Source organism: Paroedura picta, chromosome 1 (genome assembly GCF_049243985.1).
Source record: "Paroedura picta isolate Pp20150507F chromosome 1, Ppicta_v3.0, whole genome shotgun sequence".
In the NCBI taxonomy this organism is placed as follows: Eukaryota; Metazoa; Chordata; class Lepidosauria; order Squamata; family Gekkonidae; genus Paroedura; species Paroedura picta.
The window spans coordinates 19,552,156-19,571,773 of NC_135369.1; the positions used below are offsets into that span (position 1 = coordinate 19,552,156).

The 19,618-nt window shown below is 48.7% G+C and overlaps 1 protein-coding gene across 11 annotated transcripts in view; it reads left to right on the plus strand.

Moving 5' to 3' along the window:
* PC (pyruvate carboxylase) overlaps positions 1-19,618 on the plus strand; it is a 444,838-nt gene that overhangs the window by 384,717 nt on the left and 40,503 nt on the right. For all 11 annotated transcript variants that reach the window (XM_077324995.1, XM_077325044.1, XM_077325023.1 and 8 more), the window contains 2 exons: positions 14,509-14,653; positions 14,744-14,833. In XM_077324995.1, coding sequence (XP_077181110.1) covers positions 14,509-14,653; positions 14,744-14,833 — 235 coding nt within the window. The remainder of the gene's footprint in view (positions 1-14,508; positions 14,654-14,743; positions 14,834-19,618) is intronic.

Here is a 19,618-nt window from a genome sequence, read left to right on the forward strand (position 1 = left end):
TCCCGTCGTCCTGGGCGACGGTTGCTAGGAGGCAGAGATGCCAGAGTGGGGCTGTAGAGGGTGAGGTGGGTCCAGGCTGGAGAAGGGAAAGTCCTGCTTGGGGGATCCAAGGGAGGAACCCCAGGGGAAATTGAGCCTAGCGGGATAATATTGGGGGCAGAAGTGGGTGAGGGAAAGAGGTAGGCGAAAGTAGAGAGTTAAGAGCCTGGGGTGATAAATATTTATATCTTCCAGTATTTAAAAACAAAATAAATAAGGAGCACAGTGGCACAGAGGCGAATGCAATCTTCATATCTGTCACAAAATACTCGGAAAATTGTTTTAGTATTTAATTGTGCATTTCTAAATGGCACATTTGTGACCCTGCAGACTTCCTCAAGATGTAAGCTAATTGAGACATCAGGGCTGTTGACCACGTCCTTTCCAACCTGCATAAAGTGAAAGTGGCATCCAGTCCCCCCCCCCGCCGCCCGAAAGAAATAATATAAATGTTTGTTTCTGTGCGTTCACTACTAATTCAATACGTTGTCACACCAAACCACTCTGAAATAACTTAAGACAATGTTTGCTTCAATGGGAATTATGGATCCAGTTATCTCACTGGGTAGAGTTTAAGGATTTCACACACACACACTCTTCTGCTGTATGCAGAAATGTGGTGATTGCAAAATACATTGTGGATAGGGTTGCTAGCTCTGGATTGGGAGATTTGGGAAAAGGGGAGGGAAGAGACTTTGGTGGGGTATAATGTTATAGAGTTCACTTTTCACAGCATCCATTTTCTCCTGGAAAAACAAAGTAATCTGGGAGATCAGTTGTGACGCCAGTTGGTCTCCAGGCCTCACCTGGAGGTTAAGCAAAGAAAACTGTCAATTCTTCAGTGTCAAACCCAAACAAAAAAGGAAATCTGTCGGCTGGTTAACAAATGTATTTGACAGTCCAAAAAATTCTTTGTGCAGTTTATTAATCCAAAATGTTTGCAAATCTTAAAGGTAATGTGAAGTTATCAAAACAAGGTCCCGGGTAAAGTTCCCATTTTCAACAGGTATCCTTCCTCAGTGATTACTTCCTGTAAATAATAATAAATGTACAATTTTACAGTGTATACACATAAGTAAATCAAAATGATGTAATGTATATCTAACCTACCTCAGTATGGTGATAGCTTTAAATGATTGAATAAGGCATAATTATCTATCTGAAATAATATAAAAATGGTAAGTCTGTACATACAGCACACTTATGATCGCAGTTAAGGAAATTCATTTTTTAAATAATTAATACAGAACAAAAAGCTTTGGTCTGTGAAATGCATTTATTAACCAGCTGACAGATTTCCTTTTTTGCTTCAGTTTCTCACCTGGAGGTTGGCAATTTTAATTATGAAACATATCAAGGGCTACTGCAATAGGATGGATAAGGGACTGAGCTGCAAATTGCAAAGCCCTGTGTTCAAATCTTGCTTCTGCCATGAATTTCCCAAGTGGCTGTTCTGTCATCTGCAATATTGGGGGGGGGGAGGCAGAATAACAGTACTGGCCTACCTTACAGCAGGGGTAGTCAACCTGTGGTCCTCCAGATGTCCATGGACTACAATTCCCATGAGCCCCTGCCAGCATTCTCTGGCAGGGGCTCATGGGAATTGTAGTTTATGGACATCTGGAGGACCACAGGTTGACTACCCCTGCCTTACAGGACTGTTCTAAGGATCATGATGATGATATTTATGCATATATTCATTTATTGGCTTCCTTTTCTCCCTGATGTGCAATTCAACTTTTCTCCCTTCTCCATTCTGTCCTCACAATAACCCTATGAAGTGGATTATCCTGAGTTTATGTGACCGTCCCAGCTGACAAGCTTCCATGGCAGAGCGGGGATTCGAATCCGAGTCTTCCCGTCTCCGCTACACAGCATTGGCTCTCATAAGCGCGTGCAGTCCTTTTTTATACTCTGACACAGTATAAGTGTTATAGGGCTGATTATCATTTTAGATTTTCTATTAGAAGGGAATGAAGCGCCAAAGTAGTACATTATAGAAGCATAATAGTTATTGCGGTGGAAAGGGCTCAGAAATAGGTATGATAAGATAATGGCGTTAAAAGGAACACACAACCTCACCTTCTCACAAGGGATAATTTTACCTCTGGGGAACCGTTAGAATCACCCGATGCCTATAGGGGCTGGTTGGAAACTGCCCCTCCTCCAAGCCTGACAATATCTGCTTGTGAGCCAAGTAAGGCCAGGTCATCATTCAGTCCAGATTGGGGAGTGCACAGCAATTGGATCTTTTGGGAATGGCAGAGAGCCAGCATGGCATAGTGATTGAGCCCTGGCCCCTAAGGGTCTGGGGGACCTGGGTTCAAATCCTAAGGTAGGTAGGTATCCCCTGTGCAAGCACCGAGTCATGTCTGACCCTTGGGGTGACGCCCTCCAGCGTTTTCATGGCAGACTCAATATGGGGTGGTTTGCCAGTGCCTTCCCCAGTCATTACCGTTTACCCCCCAGCAAGCTGGGTACTCATTTTACCGACCTCGGAAGGATGGAAGGCTGAGTTGACCTTGAGCCGGCTGCGGGGATTGAACTCCCAGCCTTATAGGCAAAGCTTTCAGATGGCTGCCTTACCACTCTGCGCCACAAGAGGCTCAAATCCTAACACTGCCCTAAAACTTGCCTGGGTCACACACTGTCGGCCTAGCCCACCTCACAGGGTTGTTGAGAGGATAAAACAAGGGCCGTGTATTTCTTTGTTTAGAATATTCCTGTGCTGCCTCTTCAGAGTCTGGCACCCTGTTCGGAGTTCCTTGGGGGAGAAATGGGAATTTTAAAAGGCACTAAAGAAATGGAAAACATGAGCTGGAAGTAAGGAAGGTGGGTAGACTCAAACAGATGACAAATCAAGGAACGCCCCGCTGTGCCCATTGCTGGTTCCCTTTATCAGAAGAGCGTCTTGACCAGCTAAGAGAGGGGGTGAAACAGGGAGCCGGCTACAATCTTCTTCCACCCCCTCTTTGTTTCATGTTTGTATAGTAAAGCAATGTTTACATTGATGTTTTTCCATCAGTGTGAACCTCTCCCATCTGGGAGAGCGAAATGGGATGTTAGCCGGCTCCCCGTGGCCGTCTCATTACCCGTCTCGCTTAAATTGGCTTGTGTGACTATGTGTTATTTATTAACATACTAAATTGCAACCTTTGTTGAATTCTAAATAAATATGTACGGCTACTCTCTGCTTTAAATGAAAAAGACATTCTGTGCAAATGGTCATATTTTGTTTTTGTACGCAGTGAGACTGTCTTTGGTCCCTCATTTGGTTGTTTCCTTCCCTCCTGTGTACCCCCTTTTGTGTATACTTGTAGAAAGACTCAAGGGAGTCCAGGAACCGTCTCGATTTTCTGGCCCCTGTTCTGCCAAGACCTTTAAATGGCAGGGATGCCATTTAAATGCTGTGTGAATTGCTTTCGTGGGTGTTCTCCATGTTTAGCTGCATCCCTGGGGTCTCCAAAACGTCCAGTCCTTACTGAATGCGTGGTGTCATTAGCACATATCCATGTCCATGCCTGCGCATGGACAGCGCCATGCGGCATACGGCATGCCATTTCACACAGCTGCAAGAGCTGAGCATATTTTGAGCTGTTGATAACAGATTGTAAATTTAAAAAAAAATACCTTGAATAGCCTTTTGACTTTTACAGTGACGGAAGAGAGACCATTGCAAAGAACAATGGCACATAGCAAAGGTGTGAGAATTGGAGTGCTTCAGAGGTGTGCTAGTGGCAATAACAGAATGGCTAAATACACTCAAATCAGAGGCTCATTCTGGTTTCCTGCTACCAGATGGAGATGCCAGGGATTGAACCTGGGACCTTCTGCACGCAAAGCAGAGGCTTTTCCACTGATCCAAAATCCCAGAGCTCTTCCACATTGCCTGCAACCTTATCCTTTTAACTGGCGTTACCAAGGGTTGAACCTGGGGCCTTTTGCATACAAAACAGAGCTTCTTCCCCCAAGCCACGTCTTCCAGCTCAATTCCTCTTGTTAGCCAAGAGGGAGTGGAATCAATGCACCAGATGCTGGTGGTAGCTGGGAGGCACCTCGCCTCCCTTCACTTATTGCTTTAGGCAGCAATGAGTGAGCAGGCTCTAATCACGGCCCAGTCTGTCTTTTCCTGCTCTCCCCCAGCTTTAGGCACTGGGTTAGAATCACGCGGTAGGCATGTGAGGTTGCTCGTCCTTATCTCAGCAGCCGCTGAGCAGTTTTTTGCTATTATTATTAACACGGACAAAGAGGCAGGACGGAGAGGCTCAATATGGAGAGGGATTTGTTGAGCATTGGGGACAAGGAGGTGGGATTTGAGTTATAAGGAGCTTATTGTGTGTGTGATAATACAGCAGGCCCCCCTCCTCCTTTGCATGTGTGCACTCAGCCCCCTCCCCCTGGAATCATCCGGGTGGGTGGGACTGGGGGAGAGCCGGATGGCCAGACTCCTGGCTACCCAGAGGCAGAGGATCTGGGGATCATCCATCTCCCAGGTCCTCCTGGCTTCAACTTCTCCCATCGATCTGGCCGGCTCCTGAGATCCCTGGGCTGTGCTCCCATTCTGGCGCGCTGTCTAATGGTTGGGGCAGATTAACTGAAATCTAGGACTCTGTGTATGTCGGGCAGGGAGGGGGAGGGGGTTCGGTGTTCCGGATGCTCCCCGTGCCACAGGCGGAGGAGAAAGGTAGGGCTGGAAGGGGTTGCCTGGTAGGTGATACCCTCAGTTAAGCACAATTTTAGTAGGGAAGGGCAGAGAGCACATTTGCATTTGTTTGAGGCAGTTTTTTGCCCCAGCATTTTTATATAAGGAAGCAGTCCAGACAGCTGCGTGTTGTCTGTCTTCTACTTCTGCCGTATGCCTCCGGATCATGTCCGGTTGTTGCCCCACCAAAGAAAGAGCAAATCATATGAATGTATCTTTTTTTTTTTAAGTAGTGCGCTTTCTGCTGCTTTGCAGCACATGAATTTTCAGGGGGTTTTTTTGTTGCAAATCTGTTTTCTGTTTTATGGCATGGCATTGTTCGGTGTGTGTGTGTGTGGGGGGGGTTGCCCCATTGAATTGCTTGCGCTTCTGAAAGATATTTCTTGCAAATCAGTGCTAAAGATTTTTTCCCCTTAAGGGTGGGTGTTTAAGAATTAGCGTGGGCTTTCACTTTGCCTTTTGCAACTATTAATATCCGTTCCATCTTAATTGTTGTCAATGAACAGTTCTTTATAGGGCCGGCACCCAACTACAGCTGTTGATTAACCGCGTAATTTTCTAAAAGCATAATTTGTTAAACTCGGTGCCCCAGTTGCATGGTGGTCAAGAGGCTAAGCTGTGATCCAGAAAGTCACAAGTTCAAATTTTTGCCGCTGCCAACAAACTCCCCAGATAGCCTTGGGCAAGCTGTTTCAGGATATGAGGATTATTGGCTTACCAAACGGTGTTGTAAGGATTACAAGATCACGTGTGTGAACTGTTTTGAAACACTGAAAGTGCTATCCCAATGCCAATAATAAAAATTACAAAAGGCGTAGTTGGAAAGATATAAGCCTACTTTATTTTCAGAGAAATGCACAGGCGTCTTCTTAGCACAAGCATCCAAGCACATGTGTTCATTTAGAGCAGTAGTCAAACTGTGGCCCTCCAGATGTCCATGGACTACAATTCCCATGAGCCCCTGCCAGCAGTTTGACTACCCCTGGTTTAGAGGGAACTCTCCCTCCTAGGCTGCGCTTGTCCTCTGCAATTTTCTTTTTTAAAGTATCAATCGCATTAAAAAATTATTTGGAATTTTTTTTAAAAACGTCCTTTCAGATTAAGGTCCTTTTTGTGCCTAAAGTCAATCAGCAGCATTTTAAACTGACTAATCAAACCCGATTAAAGGTCGTAGTCTTAATTAGCAGTTGACAGATCTGTTAAAAGCCATCTGATGAATTGAGTGGAAATTCTTCTGTAGGCCTCTGGCCTGTAACGAAAAGTCTATTGATAGGAAGGAAGGAAGGAAGGAAGGAAGGAAGGAAGGAAGGAGGGAGGGAGGGAGGGAGGGAGGGAGGAAGGAAGGAAGGAAGGAAGGAAGGAAGGAAGGAAAAGAGGAAGGAAGGAAGGAAGGAAGGAAGGAAGGAAGGAAGGAAGGAAGGAAGGAAGGAAGGAAGGAAGGAAAAGAGGAAGGGAGGAAGGAAGGAAGGAAAAGAGGAAGGGAGGAAGGAAAAGAGCGGGAGGGAGGAAGGAAGGATCTGCTTGTTTCTAAGCCCTTGTACAGATGGAGGCATGCATATGGCAAGATGAGAAGCACTGGGAATGCTTTCCCAAGGAGCCAGAACTCACCAACCTTACAGACATGCTGGAATTGGTAACTCCCTTCCTATTGCTTTCAAGAATCCGGTCAAATAGGGAAGATATGCCTGCCCTCTTCTGGAGAAACCTGATCATGTTGCAGCAGGCATTCTCAGAGAAAACGTGAAGCCTGCATTTGAACAAGGTTTTAAATATAAATACATGGTCTTCTTGGGCATCCAGCAAAATTGCACAGGGCCTTTCCGATACCCTTAGGTCTGCAGGCATAAATCAGATGCCCTGCAAAACGCCATCCAAAGGTCTAAACCAGGGGTAGTCAAACTGCAACCCTCCAAATGTCCATGGACTACAATTCCCATGAGCTACAAATGGGACTACAAATCCCATGGGATTTGTAGTCCATGGACATCTGGAGGGCCGAATTTGACTATTCCTGGTCTCTAAACGCTGTCCTTTCCTTTTGACCATGTTGTACATTTGGATACATCTATTTGTCCTCAAGCTGTGCGTGCACAATCTCACACACACACTCACACAAACACAATTTGTTCACTCAGCCGCTGATGCCAATTTTCCCTGGCAAAAATTAAATTACAGAGAATTGAACAGATAGAAGGTGGGTTTGGGATAATTGTATGCACCAGCCAAGCTATAGCAGCCGCCGTGGAGAAACAAAACTGTCAGATTATCCTGGCATCCCTAATTATACACATTTAAATGTATGCATGTGTGTGTTTACCTCTCTGAATTAGCATAAACAGCTAAAGTTTACTGAAGGGTAGTCATTTTGCCTACACACCCGCACATACACACACACACCACACACACACATACACAAACACTCAATTCCTTGCCATCCAAGCAGAAATATCTTTGATTCCGTTTAGTTTGCTCCATCTTTAATACGACAGATCTCTGATTTTTTAACCCCAAATTATACTTTTGATTCCGTTCAGTTTGCTCCGTTTTTAACACTATGAATCTCTGGCAATAGAAAAGAGTCCAGGAGAACCTTCAAAACTAGCCGAATTTGTGGCAGGGGATGAGCTTTCATGAGTGACTCACAAAGGCTCATCCCCTGCTACGAATGTTGTCGGTCTTTAAGGTGCTTGCTAAGCTTGCCAAAACGGTCCTGCTCCCCCCCGCCCCAATCCCAAAAGTCCTGTCATTTGCTCCTTACATGGACCACCGAAAGTGACCAGAGGCAGTGCCAAAGGTTACGTCAAGTTTCACAACATGAAGAAGAAGAAGAAGAAGAAGAAGAAGAAGAAGAAGAGTTGATTCTTATATGCCACTTTTCTCTACCTGAAGGAGTCTCAAAGCAGCTTACAGTCGCCTTCCCTTTCCTCTCCCCACAATAGACACCCTGTGAGGGAGGTGAGGCTGAGAGAGCCCTAAGATTACTGAAGAAGAAGAAGAAGAAGAAGAAGAAGAAGAAGAAAGAAGAAAGAAGAAAGAAGAAGAAGAAGAAGAAGAAGAGTTGTTTCAGTGAAGGGCTGCGGACAGTGAAGAGTGAGGAGGCGACACCGCCGGGAAGAAGCGGCCAAGCGTGTGGGCGGCCCTTTAAGCAGAGGCCCTGGATCGGCACCCTGGAGCAGGCCAGGCCAGCCAGACCAGACATGTGGCCCCTGGCTCACCCATGTCCGCACCAGACCTTCCTGCGACCAGTCACCAAGTCCCCTTCCGGCCCTGGCCCTCTGCGGCTGCAGTCAGCTGCAAGGTCGCCTTTAGCCTCAGTAGAGAAAAAGTCTATCACCGAGGGCAGCAGGGGGTGCATTTTTCTTGGTGGGGGGAGCGGCATGAAGGGACAGGGTTGAGCCCCTCTCCCCTGTACTGTGGCTCCCATTGCAGACCCTGCACCTTGGCTGCCCGTGGCTGCATCTCGCTATGAGAGAAACACATTGGGAGAGAAGAGCCAATCCACCATGGCTGCCGTTTTGTTCCTGGAGGTGTTTGATAGCAAAACAGTGCCCCCAAATCAAAAGGGAGCCCTTTCCATTGCTCTTGGTGGGAGCTAAGCTTCTAGCAGCAGCATTCTGGAAGAAAACAAGAGAACCTTTGATTTTTTAAAACAGTATGTCAAGATTTGGGAATCTCTTGATCTTGGGTAACATTTCCTCTCAGCTCAAAATTATTGATAATCCTTCGGATAGAATTAATTTCACAAGGTAGTAGCCGCCTGTGTTTTATACGGGTAGAAGGAGCTCTGGTTTTCAAGGCAAGAGATACTCAGGGATGGTTTGCCATTGCCTGCCTCTGTGCCATGGCCCTGGTATTCCATGGGGGTCTCCCGCCCCAACTCTGCTTTGCTTCTGAGGGCTGATGCGGCGGGGATAGCCCCGTCAGGGCACTTTGAAAAATGCATGGAAAAATCTACCCAGAAAATCCACTAATGGCCCTTAAAATACAGCGCCATCCCGCTTATTAAGCAATCAGATCTTAAGTACCTGAAACATTTCACCAGCCACCCGAATCCTATTTGATGCTACTCCATAAAGACTCACTGATCCTAGTATTCCTCTTACAATATACCGCTGGTTTTTATTATTACGAGGAGGGTTTATTCAGGTTTCCCGTATAATGTCTGAGTGTGACTGCTGTTGTTACTGAATAGCGTGAAAAAGAAAAATACAGCCGATTGCTGGCCTCACACACCTTTGGGCCCTCAGTTGAGACGCAACGCCTCCGATAGGTAAAAGGAGGGCCCTCTTGGCTGTGTCTTCTCTGAGGGACCCCACATTCCTGCAGCCAAGAGAGTTGGGTGCCTATCGGAGGAAACTCCAGAGCAAAAGTTTCCCAAGGTGAAGTGAAGGGCACCTTCTGGGCTCCCTGAGGGGCAGAAATGCTGTCTGTGACCCATAGGGGCATGGGCCACAGCTGTGGCATAAGCGCACTGCTGGCGTTTGGGCCTATGGGGGCCTTCAGGGCCTGCTCCACGCCTTCCTGGGGGAAGCCAGGCATCCCAAGGGGCTGTTCCGCCAGCCTTCCCGTTTCCTTTCTTGCCGTCCCTTCGCTGCGCTCCGGCAGCTGGTATTTCCCTGTGGGCCTGTCTTTGGCGCCCCTCGTTCACTGCTGATGAATCTCTCCTGGTTATTCTGAGGGGCAGGGGACGGCGTAGCCATCCCTGAGCGAACAGCAAAGCATGACTTCCCCACGCAGACAGACTGCTCAGCTGAGGTGCTCGGGCTGCAGTTCTGTCGTTGTTGTAGAGCCGGCTTGATGTGGCAGTTAAGAGAAGCAGCCTCTAATCTGTTGATTCCCTGTTCCTCCACATGTAGGCAGCTAGGTGACCTGGGGCCAGTCACAGTCCTCTCAGAGCTCTCTTAGCCTCACCTACCTGACAGGGTGCCTCTCGTGGGGAGAGGAAAGGCAAGGCGGTTGTAAACTGCTTTGGGACTCCCTCGGGATACAAAAACCAAACTCTTCTTCTTCTCCTCATAGAATCCTAGAATAATCATAGAATCATAGAGTTGGAAGGGACCTCCTGGGTCATCTAGTCCAACCCCCTGCACTATGCAGGACACTCACAGCCCTATTGCTCATCTACTGTAATCTGCCACCCCTTTGCCTTCACAGAATCAGCCTCTTTGTCAGATGGCTATCCAGCCTCTGTTTAAAAATCTCCAAAGATGTAGAACCCACCACCTCCCGAGGAAGCCTGCTCTGACTGTCAGGAACTTTCTTCATTCGTCTTAGTCTCCAAACCCCTCACCATCTTTGTTGCCCTCGTCTGGACACACTCCGGTTTGTCTACATTCCTCTTCAACTGGGGTGTCCAAAACTGAACACTGTACTCCAAGTGAGGCTGAACCAGAGCAGAGCAAAGTCCACCAAAGGTCCATCAAATCCACCCCCTTCTTTCCAACGTAGGTGGCCAGATGCTTCCAGGAAGCCACTGAGCCAGCCTGGAGGGCTTCCAGCAAGGGTCTGACTCTGTACCATTTGTTCACTGGTAGACCTGCCTGATAGTGGTTAAGAGCAGACTAACCCAGCGAACTATGTTTGAATACCTACTCCTCCACACGCAGCCAGCTGGGTGACCTTGGTCTAGTCACAGTTCTCTCAGAGCTCTTTCAGTCCCACCTACCTCACAGGATGCCTGTTGTGGGGATAGGAAGGGAAGCCAATTGTAAGCTGCTTTGGGGTACAAAAAAGAAGCTCTCCTTTTCCTCCTTCTCCTCCTCCTCCTCCTTCAGCATAGCACAAACTTAGCTTTCCTCCATTTCTCCGCTCCTGGTCAGTTCCCACCCTTTAGCCAAAAAGAACAGATATCTCCCGCTGTCTGGCTGTCGGCAGAACGGCCTGCGTCTGGGGAGGAAGAAGAACAGAGGCTGCGGCTGAGCTTGACACAGCCAGCCCTCAGGTTCACAGGCGGAAGCCCTCAGATGCAGGTGGTTGCCGGGGATGTTCTTGGTTCTTCTCCTTAGGGCAGTAACATCCATCCATCTCCGGCAAAAGAAACAGAGGAGAGCTGCCTTGTCGGACTCCGGTTGCTGGAAGCAAGGAGGGGTGGATCTTGCCGCAGATGCCCCCGGGGCTTCCTCTGAACACATCTGAGGCTGCCTGATCACAGGGAAATGGAGCCTAGCAGTCCTTGCCGTGGGAGGAAGGGCCCATCTGAGGCTTCCGTGACTTATTTTGCATGGGACTTTGGCTTGTCAGGGAATGCAGTGGCCGGGGCCAGCATGCCCTGTGGTGGGGCAAGGACCATGGCTCCTAGAAGGGCCCGCTGCTGCTGCCTCCCAGCCACACTCCTCCCCTGCCTCCTGCCTGCATGCCCTTTCCCCTTGGTTGGCTTCACATGCTTCACCATCCACATCTACTGCTGCCCACAGCCCTTGGGGAAAGGCGTGTGGAGCACAGAGGTGATGCTGCTGGTAGCCATGGCAGCAGCACTCCCAGGCGCATGTGCCATCCGGGAAAGCCAACTGAGCATGGGCAGGGGGAGGGCTTAAGAATGGGAAAAGGTGGGGCACCCAGGTGGAAGGGGCGGGAAGGTGTGATGGGGCGGACAGACGGGGGTCCGCTAGCATCCTCTGCTCGAAGCCCCTTGGTACCAGGAATGGGCCTTGGTGGTGTCCATCAATCCCAGGCCAACGTCACCTGACTTATAGATGAGCAGGGGATGAGCAGGAGATGAGCAGCTTGCCCCATTCCCCCGCTACATTTGCACACTCAGTTCGAGTCCAGTCACCCCTTAGAGATCAATACGTTTTTTTAGGGTGTAAACTAGCCTTTTCCCACTTTTTTCCCATTGGGAAACCCCTGAAACATTCTTCAGGCTTTGAGAAACCCTGGCACTGATATCAGCTGGCCACACCTTCCCACCATGCCGCAGAAATCACATGTCACCAGAAGTGACATCACCCTGCCACTCCTACCGGATGTGACATCATGTTCCATTGCCCTCCTCCCCTACCCAGGTAAGTTAAAATGGGAGAACTTACCTCTCTGCCCCATGCAAGGAGCCTCAGCCAGCAAGGATTTTTATGACCAGACCCCTCCCCTCTTCTTCCCTCCAGGCCCATCATTGACTATTTTGGATGGGGGGCTAAATCAGATTTAAATTTTTTAATTAAAAATACATTTAAAAAAATTAATCCACTCCCACACCCTTCCAGGACTCTCAAGAAACCTCAGGGTTTCACAAGCCCCCACTTGCGGTAGCTGGTGTAAGCTTTCGTGAGTCAAATCTCCTTTTTGTGAGACACGTTTGTGCACATCGACTTACACCAGCGTGTAGGCTTCCCAGGAGGAAAAGGCCCCTTAGATGTTTAAGTTGCATTGACCGAAACCTTGATTATTCATTACTTTTATCTTACATATATCCTAATTGGTGGAATTTCTCAAGTTTTATTTTGTATATACTTGTTTATATAATGGTACCTGGCAATAATTAGTTTTTACTAGTCATCATTTATTTATTTTGTTTATGATTTATTTATTATATATTTATATACTTCCCTCCTCGAAGGCTCAGGGTGGTTTACATGAAACGGAAACGAAACCCGCAACTCTGTAATAATGTGGTGATAAGGATAACAACAATGTAGTGATAACAATAAACAACACTGTAGAACGGTCAAATACTAGAGAACATTAATCAGCGTGTACTGAAGGCCCAGGGGGTTGGGTGGATTTGCAGTGATTGCTATAGGAGGGAGGGGCGGGGGGGGCAATGGGAAGTGGTCGTTCAGGTCGACCTCAACCAAATGCCTGGCGGAGGAGCTCCCTGTTGCAGGCCCTGCAGAACTGTTCAAGTTCTGTCAGGGCCCTGATCTCCTCTGGGAGCTCGTTCCGCCGGTTGGGGGCCAGGACAGAGAAGGCTCTGGCCCTGGTTGAGGCCAAGTGAGCTTCTTTGGGACCAGGGATCGCCAGCTTGTTGGAATCTGTGGAGCGTAGTGCTCTCTGGGGGTCATAGGCAGAGATGCGTTCCCTCTGGTATACTGGGCCCAGACCATTTGTGGCCTTAAAGGTGATAACTAAAACCTTAAGCCTGCTCCGGAATTTGACCGGAAGCCAGCATTTTCACTATACTTTTAGTATACCCATAAAAGTGCTGTACTGTGTGTGTGTTTAAGATGTTCCACAGTATAAAAGCTGGTTTGAGATTCCTGTGGGTTAGTGGCAAACACACTTTGTGTTGAAGGCGCAGAGTTCAATCCCAGGCATCAGGGGGTCCCAAGAGGCGGGCCTGGCAAATATTTTTCTCGGCTTGATTCCCTGGAGACTGATTGCCAGCCAGAGCAGAAGGCATTGAGCTCAGTGGACCATGGAGACCCAGCAGCTTTGTTGATTGTGCGAGGTGGGTGTAGTAATCTGCATGAATGCAGGGGTAGAGAGGACAATCAGAATGCCTGGGGGGAGCGGGGTTAGAATAACTTCCTTATCAGACTAGGAAGAGTTTGGGGCCTTTTTTGTTTAGAGAAAAGATGGCTTGGGGCAGAGGCAACCGGGCAAGAGTTTATGAACCCATGCAGGGCTTGGAAGAAGTGGATAGAGAGAGTTGTTTTCTCACCCCCTTGGGGGAATTCAGTATCATCCGACTGGTGGGTTTGGAGGGGTAGTCAAACTGCGGCCCTCCAGATGTCCATGGACTACAGTTCCCATGAGCCCCTGCCAGCAAACGCTGGCAGGGGCTCATGGGAATTGTAGTCCATGGACATCTGGAAGGCCGCAGTTTGACTAACCCTGGCAGAGAAAGGACTTATTCTGACATTTTGAGGTGGGTCACCATGTTAGCTTGCCGTATAAGAAGATTCAAGTCCAGTAGCACCTTAGAGACCAAGAAGATTTCCAGTGTAGAAGCTTTTGAGAGTCCGAACTCCTTTCATCAGGTATGAAGGGAGCTTTGATTGTCAAAAGCTTATGGCCTGGAAATATCGCTGGTTTCTTGGGTGTTACTAGAAGATTGAAATGGCTTTCAAGATAGGGAGGAAGAAAATTCTACCTGCATCTATTCTCTGATAAGTAGAACCTCCAGATTCAGAGGCTGTGTGCTGGGATACCTAAAGAGGAGTTGTCACCTTCATGCCCTGCTTCGTATGCTTGCCAGAAATATCTGTGTAAAAGAGGGCTGGTCGAATGGAAGTATCCAAAATAGAAAAACTTGACCGGTTGGCTATCAAAAAAAGTAATGTATTTTTGTTTATAATTGCTCCAACTTATTGAAAAAAATGTATAACTTCAATAATTAATCTTCAATGGATATTCAATGAAATAATATTCAGTGAAAACAGGCTATTGAAAAAATGGTGTTTATCCAGAACTCATTTTGGTTTGATTTATGTTTCCATGCCTATAATATCAAAGATATGTAGACAATAATATCTATTTGAATATTAACTATTAAAGATATATATATATATATATATAATAAATTGGAACAATTATAAACAAAATACATTACTCTTTTGATAGCCAATAGGTCGAATTTTTATATTTTGCCAGAAATATCAGGCTGGACATTGCTGGAGATAGACCTTGGGTCTGATTCTGCAGGTCTCCTCCAACTTTTTTTGTATTCTGCTCTTCTAAGGGGGTCCAGCTGATGGGGGTTGGAGACAGGTGCTCAATTGGATGTACTTTGGGGCAGTTCTCGCCAAGCAGCACCCTGTGTGTGTCCCTCCAAAAACTCTGATGTGGAAGGCAACCTCCTGGCCTCACTGTGGCCTTCTTCTTCCTTGCAGACCAACATCCCCTTCCTGCAGAATGTGCTTGGCAACGACCAGTTCCTCCGGGGGACCGTGGACACCCAGTTCATCGATGAGAACCCCGACCTTTTCAATTTGCGCCCTGGCCAGAACCGAGCCCAGAAGCTCCTCCACTACCTGGGTGTGTGGCTAGAAGATGGAAGGCTGGGAGGGAGTAATTGAGGGATATGGGCCATGGGCCTGATGGTAACCGACCTTTCCCCTCCTCCAGGCCACGTCATGGTCAACGGCCCCACCACACCTATCCCAGTGAACGCCCGGCCTTCATCCATCGATCCCGTGGTCCCTTCCATTCCTTTGGGTAAGTCTGGGCATCTGGAGGGAAGAGTGGGTGTGACTTCAGCCTTTTGCAGTAAGTCGAAGTATTGAAAAGAAAAAGAGTTGGCTCTTATATGCCACTTTTCTCTACCCAAAGGAGTCTCAAAGCGGCTTACAGTCGCCTTCCATTTCTTCTCCCCACAACAGACACCCTGTGAAGGATGTGAGGCTGAGAGAGCCCTGATATTACTGCTCAGTCAGAACAGCTTTCTCAGTGCTGTGGTGAGCCCAAGGTCACCCAGCTGGCTGCATGTGGGGGAGCAGGGAATCAAACCTGGCTCGCCAGATTAGAAGTCCGCACTCCTAACCACTACACCAAAGAACCTTCTAGGAAGATGGGGGGAAAGGAAGACCCAACATGAGATGGATTGACTAAATAAAGCAGGGATTTCCAACCAGGGGGCCCTGTGAGAGCTCCCCAGCCTTTCCTCTATATCCTGTCTTAACAGACTCAGCCACAAGCTATTCCCACCCGGCATTGCCATGAAAGCAGGGGACTGGCCGCTTCCATTGACCTGGGGGTGGCATTCTCATGTGGTTACCTTGCCTGTGAAAGGGGGCAGATCCTGTCTAAAACTGCTTCCTTCCTTTCTCTCTCTCTCTCCCCCTCCCCCCTCCCCAACCCTCCTTGGGTGTAGCAGGGATGCATAGCCAGCTGACATCACTTCCGCCCCAATTCCGGGACTCCTCAAAACCTGAAAAATACTTCAGGGGCTCCTCCGCAGTCAAAAGGTAGAAAAAGCGTGCAATAAAGCAATCAGTGACCCTCAGTTTTCAAGACCAGAGCAAGGCTGTTAACAATAGGATGATTTGGAGGACGTTAATTCATACGTTGCCCTGACCATCACACGAACATTGGATAATGCGTTTTTCAATGTTCTTTTGCAGCTGGATTTTCCTGTGCGGAACAGGAAAATCAACTTCTAAAGGGCATTAAAAGTGCGCTCTCCAACATGTGCAGAATGGGCACTGGAACAGCACTATCAGGGTTGTGACGAGCCCAAGGTCACCCAGCTGGCTGTATATGGAGGAGCGGGGAATCAATCCCAGCTCGCCAGATAGAAGTCGGCGATCCTAACCACTATAACAAGCTGGCTCAGGTTTCATGTGGTTTACAGATTAGACTCAGAGAGCCAGTTTGGTGTAGTGATTAGGAGCACAGGCTTCTAATCTGGTGAGCCAGGTTTGATTCCCCCACATGCAGCCAGCTGGGTGACCCTGGGCTCGCCACAGCACAGAGAAAGGTATTCTGACCGAGCAGGAATATCAGGGCTCTCTCAGCCTCACCCACCTCACAGGGTGTCTGTTGTGGGGAGAAGAAAGGGAAGGAGATTGACAGCCGCTTTGAGACTCCTTCGGGTAGAGAAAAGCGGCATATAAGAACCAACTCTTCTTCTTCAAAGGGGGTCCCCAACCCTGTTGAGTTGTTGGAATTTTTTGAGGTTTTGGAATTTTGCAAAAGGTTAAGGGGTGGTACCACAAAATGGTTGCCATGGGAGGTAGGATCAGTCACAAAATGGTGTCAGGGCAATGAGGGAGTGCTGGAATCTTCCAATCCACCTGTGGTGGGAGCTGCTTTTTCCAGATGGGCTGTCCCTGCAGCATCAAAGGTGGTGCCTCCTGGGTTATTTTGAAGCTCCACCTGCCCCAGCAAGGAGAAAGACAGCTGGACTTTTGCTTTGGAAAAGTAGCAAAGATGTTGGCATGCACCCGTAGGTGCCATTTTTGGTGAATCACTGGGTTGGGGCTTTAACTTGAGAGAAATTAGTGTGACTCCTGTCTCACCTGCCTCACATGACTATTACAATTGACTAGAATAACTCTACCCCTGTGGTCACTCACAGGCCTTCTGAGGAACAGTGATATACAAATGCATGCTCATCCTCAATGTTACTATAAATCAGGGGTGGGCAAACTGTGGCCCTCCAGATGTCCATGGACTACAAGTCCCATGAGCCCCTGCCAGCATTTGCTGGCAGGGGCTCATGGGACTTGTAGTCCATTTACATCTGGAGGGCCACAGTTTGCCCACCTCTGCTATAAATGCTCCCCAACGGGCACCCAAAGCAGCTTATAACATTCTCCTCCCTTCCTCCATTTTCTCCTAACAACAAGCCTATGAGAGAGTGGGGTTTATAATAATTATTATGGAATTCGGAATTCTATTAAGTCACACTCATGTCATTGAAGAGTATAGCATAGAGGGGCCAAACTGTGGCTCTCCAGATGCCCATGGACTACAATTACCATGAGCCCTTGCTGGCCAGGGGTCATGGTAAATATAGTCCATAGAGCAGTGGTCCCCAACCTTTATGAGGCTGGGGACCGGCAGGGCATCGGGCCGCGCCTGCGTGGACCGCGCCCGCGTGGGCCATGCCCACGCATTGGGCCGCGCCCACAGTCCGCGCCCACGCATCGGGCCGCACCCGCGCATCAGGCTGCACCCGCGGGCCGTGGGCGCGGCCCGCACGGGCGCGGCCCAGCCCTGATTCCCTCTCCCCGCCCTCCCTCAGTAAGAAGCTTCCCGGGCCGCAAGCTTGCGGCCTGAGAAGTTTTTTACTGCAGGGGGGGCGGGGAGAGGGAGCCCCGGACCGGCGCCATGGCCTTTGCGGCCCGGCACCAGGCCGCAGCCCGCAGGTTGGGGACCACTAGAGAACTGTAGTGCTATAGTTTGGCTATGGTGCAAACATGGACCTTTGGTCTGTACTCTTGCACATTGCTATCCCAAATCCACCTGAGAGTTGTATTTTGGGGCTCATGGCACATGGATGCTTTGACCCCACTGAGCCTTACCTGCCCAGCCTGTAAGGACCACAGCAAAACAGAACTGGAGGGGGGGGAGACATTGTCAGCTGCATGCCCTTTTGTCTCCACCCCCCCCCCAAATCATGGAAATTTGCTCTTCACTGTAATAGCTGTCTGTTTGAAGCCCTCCCCTCGCCACCCCCACCCCAATTTGTACTTTCCCATTTAAATGAGGACAGTCATGTGCTCGGCAGGCTGAGTCACAGGAATTATTAGAATTTTGTTTCCGGCACTATTTCGGGGAGGGGGGGAAGCAGGGAGCAATCTAGTTAGGGTGGAAGACAGTGAATCGAGTTTGGAAAGCTCACGGCGCCACCGTCTTCCGCCCGTCCCCAAGCACGCCAAGAGAGTGCTCTGAAAAGTAGAAGGAAGTCGGAAAAAAAACAGAGCCAACAGAGCCCGGCCTGCAGTTTGCAAGACAGACCTGCGGTCAGTATATTTTGGAGGACATTAATTCAAGAGTCAGCTTGGCGTAGTGGTTAAGAGCAACGGCTTTTAATCTGGAGAGCCAGGTTTGATTTCCCACTCCTCCGCTTGCAGCCAGCTGGGTGACCTTGGGGTAGTCACAGTTCTGTTAGAGCTGTTTTCCCAGAACAGTTCTGTCAAAGCTCAGACCCACGTACATCGCAGGGTATCTGTTGTGGGGAGAGGAAGGAAAGGCATTTGTTAGCTGCTTTAAGACTCCTTCGGGTAGTGAAAAGCAGAGTATAAATACCAACTCTTCTTTATAAGGTCACCATGGCTGGTAGCTACTGATAGACCTATCCTCCACAAATCTATCTAATCCCCTTTGAAAACTGTTTATTTCTGTGACCATCACTACATCCTCTGGCAGCAAGTTCATTTTAATCACACTCTGAGACCTCAGCTTTGCAGACCTTTAGTCTAATACAGAAAGGTAATATGGACCGTTTGGAATTTTGTGAAAGGATCACCGGAACCCTCAGAAAATGGCCGCCATAGAACATGGAATCAGTCACAAAATGGCTGCCACAGAGTGGGAGCAAAGAGTGCGAGGGGAAGTTCCCAGCCAACTATCCATCCGTGTTCCTCTGAAGCTCCAGCTGCTCCAGTGAGGTCGGTTCTTTGCTTTGGAGAAGACGAAAATGGGCACCCACAAATACCTCAGCAAGCCCCCATTGGCGTGAGTTCTCTGAGTCAAAAGTGCCTCCTTACTGGCAGCAGAAAGATCTCAGCCCAAGAACCTGTCTGTCTGGAGTCCCTTCACAGCAAATGCCCTGGACTGACCCCATGACTTCCTGTGTGTCAAGCAGATACACCCTCTAAGCCAGGGGTAGTCAAACTGTGGCCCTCCAGATGTCCATGGACTACAATTCCCATGAGCCCCTATGATTCTATGATTCAGATGGCAAACCATAGCCCTCCTTAAAACAGGATGGCCATCTATGAAGGCAGCATGGAGGGAAGGGGGAACCCAGATGTTCAGGCACCAAAGGCACCTGCACCCTCTCCTCTCACCACCTCTGGGATTCCTTGTAGCCCGAGAAATATTTCAGGGGTTCATCCATCGTCAAAAGGTTGAAAAGTGCTGCTCCAGACCTCTGTGATGTCTCCCCTGACTCACTTCTTCTCCTCAGCTAAACAGCCCTAAGCATTTTAACCAGTTCCTGTTGCCAACTCTGAGTTGGAAAATCACTTTGGGGGTGGAGTGGGTGGGATTTGGGGCAGGAAGGGACTTCAGTGTAATGCAGGGAAACTGATCTCACGTCTTCTGGAGAGGAGCTGTAAAACCGGGGGATCCCCAGGTTCCACCTGGAGGCTGGCATCCCTAGAACCAATCCTCATCGGAACCCCCAGTCTAAAACCCCTGATGGTTTTTGGTAGCTCTTTTCTGCACCTTCTCATGCTGCCCAGTATCCTGTTTTTTCACGACGGGAAAGTCTGGCCACCTGCACTTTGTCCTAGCCTGAAAACAGAACGGAGGACCCACGTTTCTGATTTT